The following is a 7,724-nucleotide window of genomic DNA, read 5'->3' as shown; positions in this document are numbered from 1 at the left end:
AAGCTTACGAAATTCCTAAATGACTCAACTTCTTTCTAAATGAATTTCATTTTACATTTAACAATATATTTTCCTTTCAAATTTATATATATTTTTGTGTTTCTAAGAAAAATCAATTTATAAATTACATTTATATAGCTTTTAACATTTTCGACAATGCAATATATTTATCTGATTAGTGATATTGCAATGTATTTATATTTTATATTTGTTTAACAATGCAGATTTCAGTGTTTAAAACTTTTTTCATATATTCTATTGAGCAACAAAAACTTGTGATATCCCCCAAAAAACACTAACATGTATAAAATTACGCCAAGTACAGGATTGCTGTGAATTCCTCTAACAATAAGTATTGATATCATATTATTGAGGCCAAGTACATATGTCACTACATGTTTTCCTATTATATGATCTAGCATTGGCCCATCATTTTAATTATATTTTCAATATTTCCTATACCGTTTTCGCTACTCTTTTATGTTACTGCTGCTTCCCGTATTTAATTATGGTTTAATGGTGATTTAATAATTAATAAAACTTTAGGTGATTCCTTATCGAGTACTACTTGGCGGGTCTGTGCCAGGAATTCCAAAGTACTTACTCTTTATACGTGCTCATAGTATTCTAATGCTGTATGTTTGTTATTAAGCTTTTACCGTGTTTATTTTTGACGAGTTATTGTTAATATGCTTTCTATAGACAATTGGTACTGGTTTTGTACCAAATTTATATCAAGAAATGCACGGACCCGCCACGTAGTACTCGATAAGGAATCACCTAAAGTTTTTTTAATTATTAAATCACCATTAAATCATAATTAAATACGGGAAGCAGTAGTAACATAAAAGAGTAGCAAAGACGTTATAGGAAATATTGAAAATATAATTAAAATGATGGGCCAGTGCTAGATCATATAATAGGAAAACATGTAGTGACTTATGTACTTGGCCTCAATAATATGATATCAATACTTTTTGTTAGAGGAATTCACAGCAATCCTGTACTTGGCGTAGTTTTTTACACGTAAGTGTTTTTTAGGGGATTTAATAACTGCAACCGTGGTTCAATTACGGAATATGCCCTTAAAAGAGCATGTTCATAATTCTAAAATGTAATAGTTTCTTAACAAGTCCAACTTATAATTTAATTTTGTTTTGCAGGAGGGTAAATTAAATCAGTATAATCAAGGGCTTTATCTTCGCAAAAGATATGGTAAACTTTTGGGTACTGTTTATAGCCCAGATATATTTTATCTACGCAGCACAGAGGTGGATAGAACAAAAATGTCTGCTATGTTAGAAGCTGCTGCTCTTTGGAGACCTGAACAAAATCAAATCTTTAAAGAGGATTTGCCATGGCAGCCTGTTATTCTTCATTACGAGCCTAAAGATAAAGATAATGTATAATTTGTACAATTTATTTTCTACCATGATACCAAGGGGACACTCATAAAGAGGGCCAGTCCTCAGGTATTCTCTGTTTTACTGAATTCTATGATGCAATTTTCTCCTCTTGAATCTGTATGTTGACTTTACCATTTTTAGTTGCTGTTTGCTTCATGCCCATTGAGTACATCATTCTATTAGGTTGGCCCTGTTTCCTAGTATCTCCTTTGCAAGAATTTGAGTACAAAAAATGTTATTTAACTGTTTATGTTCTGTGATAATATTTATATTTAATTCTAGCTTCTTCTGACGACTCCATGTCCAGCCTATTTTCAGGAATTGGACAGAGTAATGAAGTCTGCTGAAATTATAAAGCTTCAAGAAGAAAATGAATTAATGTATCAAGAACTCAGAAATTTCACTGGTCTAAATATTAGGAATCCAGATGATATATGGTCCCTCTATGGCACTCTCAGAGCTGAGGTTTGACAGTTTTTAACTCATATACTGTTTCATAACATAATAGGAAATTAATTATTTATTAAAAGCAGTGGGTATACTACCAAACCAACATGACTATTTTCATGGTTCATGAATCGTGAAGAAATTGTGATATGTAGGAATTTCCAGCACAAAACTTTGAATATACATAGAATTGAATTTCTTTTTAAGCTATTACGTGATAATTTCATAGGGAATAATGGAAGCAAATTAAAATTTTGATTTATGTATTTGTTCCAATGTATGTCATATTGAAAATTGCACATTTCTTGTCTTTCCCTTTCCTTGCTTCTGAATGGATTTACGACATTGCAATGAGTTATTTTCTAGTTCAGTTCTTTCTTCTTGTTTTGTTTCCTCATAGAGGAAGCTATGTGACGATGGAACATTTTTCTTTCGAAATCTTCATGTCATTTTCTAAGCCTATCGCCTAAGAACCTAGAAAACCTAAAGAACTTACTAAATGCAGGCTCTGTTCGCAAACTCGCTCCGCGATTAAATTTCGGGATTTTAAATATCGGTATTTTAATATGTCGGGATTATCATTTGTCGGTATTTTAATTGTTCGGTATTTTGTCTGTTGGTATTTTGACCATCGGGATTGTATTTGTTGGTAAAACGGATGGCACCGCCTTAAGGGGTTACATACCCTAGTCGGATCAAATAAGTCAACAAGATTTGTCCTACATTTATTAAGCGTACATGAACTATTAAAATATTAAATTCAGTTTAAACAAATTGGAAATTGTTAATTTTGTACTGTGATAAGTACTGCGTTGTATCTGTACTGAATCTTCAGATTCGACATAGATTTTTCTATAAAAATGATGCAACTAGAAAAATGTAATATTTTTTTGATAAATTAGTCCAGTAGCTATAGTCTGACTTAAATTTATGGTCATATTTGAAAATGTACAAAAATGATATTAGTTAACAAACGAATAGGGGGGAAAATGAGAGAAATTCACCGACAGACTATACTACTATGTTATTTTATTGAAAGAATTGAAATGAGGTGTATGACCATAGTGTAGAAAATGAGTTCCGTAAAAGAGAACGCAGGTTTACTTTTATTGCTTTTATAATCAGCAAAAGATACAAGCGATGTGTTAGTAAAAGATATACACTACCGGTCAAAAGTTTAAGTTCACTTGCTTTATTTTTGAATTCTACACAATTAAGTCGGCTACTCAGTGAATTTTGTCAAGCACGTGCGTTTTACCTATAACAAGTCGATACACGCTACTGATCAGAGTGTAGGAGGGAGTTTCGCGTTTGGGAGACGCGTAGATCGAGCACAAACTTGTTATGACAGGTTGCATTCTCTCGATGCGTCTAGTGCGTATTACGCGTAACATCTTAGTGCTGCGAGAGCTCTTTCCAAAAGTTATGTTTCCAATTGTTTTTCATATTTTTCTTTAGAAAAAGGTAAGTAGAACATTTTTCATATTGAAAATCGTTACTGTTAAAGAAAAATTTATATTTAAATTGACGTAATTCGACAAATATCATCTCATTATTGAAATGTGAAGAAAACCATTTTTTATAGTCCGTATTCACAACTCGCTCTTAAAGTCACTAACAGAGTGGCTTGTAGTTAAAAGTCACTAAGAAAAAATTTAAAAGCGCGCTATTAGCACTAAAAGCGAGTTCTGAATACAGGCTTATGTGTCAATCGTAGAGAAATGGGTCGAAAAGCAGAGCTGAGTGTAGAGACACGAGCAGTCATTGTGGCGTTACACGAAGAAGGTTATTCAACGCGAAAAATTGCTTCTAAATGTGATGTTTTTCAAACTGCAGTCATGGGACCGTTACAAAGAGAACAAGGTGAACCTAAACTCTTGACCGGTAGTGTACTCGGCTTCAGCTGTTGACAACGCAACGGTTTTCGTGATGACCAATTTATCGTTGCTCCTGCCAATTTGAAAGCAAAACCGGTATAGGATCATCTATCATCAATGTTAATAGTCCAATCAGCGTCTGCATAACCAATGAATTCCTTGTTTGTTATTTCAAAAGTCAAAACCAAATCTTGGGTCCCTTTTAAATATCTCAAGACGAGTTTTGGAGCTTTCCAGTGTTCTTCGCCTGAGTTTTCGTTGTACTGGCTGAAACTACTCACAGCATAGGCTATATCTGAACGTATAGAAGTTATGAAATACATTAATGATCCAACAAGGTTCCTGTAGGGGATCTTCTCCATCGCTTTCTTCTCGATTTGGGAGATCGGACACATCTTCTTCGTTAACTTCACGGCGGAATTTATAGGAGTTGCTACAGACTTGCCATCTTTCATGTTGAATCGTTGGAGTATATTCTGAATATATTTCTTTTGAGTCATGCGGATGGTTTACGTTTCGTCGTTTTGAGAGAGTTCGAGACGCAGACAGACATGTGCCTAGATCCTTCATCTTTAAAGATTTCGATAGGCATTCTTTCAACTCCTCCGTCCTTTTTTTCTCGTTCGAAGCAATAATCAGATCGTCGACGTAAATTAAAACTATCGTTAATTTCTTGTTCCGTTTGTGCATGTAAACACAAGTATCAGCGCCGGATGATTTCATTCCCAGCTCTATCAGTCGCTGGTCTAGTTTTCTGTACTATTGTCGTCCCGATTGTTTCAATCCGTATATAGACTTTTTTAGAAGACACATCTTGTTCTTCGATAAATCGTGTGAATTAAGTATCGTCGACAACCCTTCAGGAAAATCCATAAAGATTTCCTCTTCGAATTCGCCATTTAGATACGCACTAACGAAATCTAATTGTTGAATTTCAAGGTCAAGTTCCGCTGCCAGTCCTATAACAGTACGAACCGAACTGGCTCGAGTAACTGGAGAAAGTGTTTCGTTATAGTCTACGTAGCGTTCTTGAGTAAAACCCTTCACTACGTTCCGTCTGAGCAGAATTTAGTCCTTTTAGTCCTTTACCCCAAATTTTTGAAAATATACAGCTGTTGGTATTTTTTCTAACCAAATTTTATATGGAGTATCACCGTTTAAACTTCTTGATGGACACCTATTCCTTACGTACGATGCAGTGTAGATAACTTGAACCCAAATATTCGCTGAAAGTTTTGAATGCCATCTCAACTAACGTACAATTTTTGTGCTCAGCAATTCAGTTTTGCTGAGGTGTATATTCTACCGTTCGTTAATGTTGAATTCCATGTACCTCCAGTTCCAATACTCTCCGTCATTATCGGATCGCAGAATTTTAATTTTTCTATCGGTCTGCTTTTAAACTTTCGCTTTGGATTCTACAAATTTATCAAATAATTCGCTCTTCGCCTTCAGGAAATAAATTTCGCACCACTTAGATTTATCGTCTATAAAAGTGACGAAATATTTCGAACCCGATAGAGATGCACATCGTATCGGTCCACAAATGTCGGAATGTATTAGTTATAAAATATCAGCTTATTGTGTGCTTGATTCTTTGAATGGAGTCTGTGTCTGTTTACCTCGTACGCAGATCTCACAAGTTGCTAACTCTCCTTCGCCTTTAATATTGATTCCGTGGACCTTCTTCTTTTGAATTAGTTCCCTGAGGTCTTTTCTTTTCAGGTGACCGAATTTTTCATGCCACGTCTGTAAACTGGACAGCCCTGTTTGCGCGATCGCTGCTTCTTTTATCGACTCTTGTAGAAAATACAAATTACCATCTTTTTTTGCAATAACCACGCTTCTTTTGTTTTTTGAATCGATAACTGATACTTCGGTCTTTTTAAAATTAACCTCGAATCCATGATCTGTAATCTTTGCAACGGATAGTAGATTAGACCGAAGGTCACGGACGTGTAAGGTATCTTCGAGTTTAGCTGTAACATTATTTCCAACGTCAATATTTACAGTGCCTACTCCGTTGATGGAAGTAGAATCATTCGATGCTTAATTCAGTTTTCGAGTGACAGGTTCATTTATTTTTACGAATTTTCTTTCGTCGTTGCACATGTGTGAAGATGCACCAGAATCTAGACACCATCGTTCTTCTCGATTTGCAACAGCATTCATGACAACTTCAGCATATTTCGTAACATAATCACTTTTCTTTTCTTCAGGTTTTCGAAACTTACAGTCCTTTGCCATATGGCCTTTTTTGCCACAATTATGACAATTAAATTTAAAATATTTTTGTTTCTATTAGCAAATTTGTTTTATGTATTTGCATGCAGGTGGAAGGGGTAATAAATAAAGATCAGTCAATCTCGTACGAAATAATAGAATGATACGTTTACTATGTTTTAAATATATTACAAGACTCCGGTCTCTATTTTTACTTTGCACTCGAGAGAGGCTCGGGCTCGATTGACTGAACTCTTCAGCACACTAGCATTCGATCCGATAATGGAACGTATTACACGTATATGCATACAGGCAAAACTATCGGGTACACATGTACAAAGCCACACATATGTCCCTTGCTCCTCTACTTAAACGCGTGTATTGGTATATACATATATGAGAACAAGCATTCCATTAGTTTCGTTTTCCTATCTTTCGCTTGCTGGTTTGTGACGAATAGCGCTTCCGATTTTTCATCGTTTCCATGTCTTCTTGCTTGATATTCGTCCAATATTTTTATCTTCAATTCATCTGGAGTTGCTAATTATTTTCGTGATTTCATAGCCACGCGATAAGACTCGAACGATTCTGGCACACTTGACAATAGAAGAACGGTAATCATTTCTTATGGAATTTTAATCTCCATAGCCTCCAATTTGTTAATTTTATCAAAGAAATTTGCTACTTAATCCCTTATATCTTGAGAATCACTTGCCTTATGATGGATTAATTCTTCCAGCAACATCGCTTTTCGCGTTGGTCCATCAGATTCGTAAGGGCTCATTCAGACCGAAACCAGCGGGAAGCGGGAAGCGAGCAACGGAATCTTGGCCGCGAAACTACATTTTCTGCCTTTTTATATTAGGTAACCGTATTAAAGCATTAAGAAATAAGTTATTTGCCTTAATTACGTATATAGAGTCAAGTATACTACATTGAAAATAATAATACATAATTTTTCTTAAAACATGACTTCATTACTAAGCAGATTCCAATGCTTGGACTGCGATTTTGGAAAGTTGATCAACGTTCAACTTTCCGTAGCAGCGACATAGCAAAAAGATGATGGCAACAAAGCATTAAGAAATAAGTTATTTGGATTCGTAAGGGCTCATTCAGACCGAAACCAGCGGGAAGCGGGAAGCGAGCAACGGAATCTTGGCCGCGAAACTACATTTTCTGCCTTTTTATATTAGGTAACCGTATTAAAGCATTAAGAAATAAGTTATTTGCCTTAATTACGTATATAGAGTCAAGTATACTACATTGAAAATAATAATACATAATTTTTCTTAAAACATGACTTCATTACTAAGCAGATTCCAATGCTTGGACTGCGATTTTGGAAAGTTGATCAACGTTCAACTTTCCGTAGCAGCGACATAGCAAAAAGATGATGGCAACCCTACTTCACATCATAGTTCATGTTTGAAATAAATTTTGAATTCGGCATCAGATGAAATGTGTATAGCCCGTGGTATAGCCTCGTTTTATGTTACATACATGTAGTCTCCTTTGTTACAATTTAACATCACGACCAATCACAATATTCCTATGCGTATGTACGTTGGAAAGAGGTACCACTCTATTCTAAAGTTTCAAGCTGTTTGCTGCTCGCTTCTCGCTTCCCGCTGCTTTCGGTCTGAATGAACCCTAAAGATTCTTCAAATTCGTCCAAACTTCAGCAGATGTATTGCATCCACTTATATGTTTCAATTCTTCAGCGCTTATGGCGTGGATTTTCCACGTGTCGTAATTTTTTTCTTCAACG

General features: G+C 35.2%; 1 protein-coding gene across 1 annotated transcript; it reads left to right on the top strand.

Moving 5' to 3' along the window:
- Positions 1-1,163: 1,163 nt before the first annotated feature.
- Positions 1,164-6,997, top strand: LOC107268091 (lysosomal acid phosphatase; the record flags this gene model as incomplete). The annotated part of the gene is given in 4 exon segments (XM_015740480.2): positions 1,164-1,403; positions 1,689-1,871; positions 6,518-6,567; positions 6,693-6,997. Coding segments are annotated over 4 exon segments (510 nt in total), but the record flags the coding sequence as incomplete, so codon positions are not given.
- Positions 6,998-7,724: the final 727 nt, after the last annotated feature.

The sequence above is a fragment of the Cephus cinctus genome, unplaced genomic scaffold, assembly GCF_000341935.2.
Source record: "Cephus cinctus unplaced genomic scaffold, Ccin1 Ccin1_scaffold0465, whole genome shotgun sequence".
In the NCBI taxonomy this organism is placed as follows: domain Eukaryota; kingdom Metazoa; phylum Arthropoda; class Insecta; order Hymenoptera; family Cephidae; genus Cephus; species Cephus cinctus.
The sequence above is the reverse complement of the archived record's forward strand: the minus strand, read 5'-3'. Positions and strand labels throughout refer to the sequence as shown.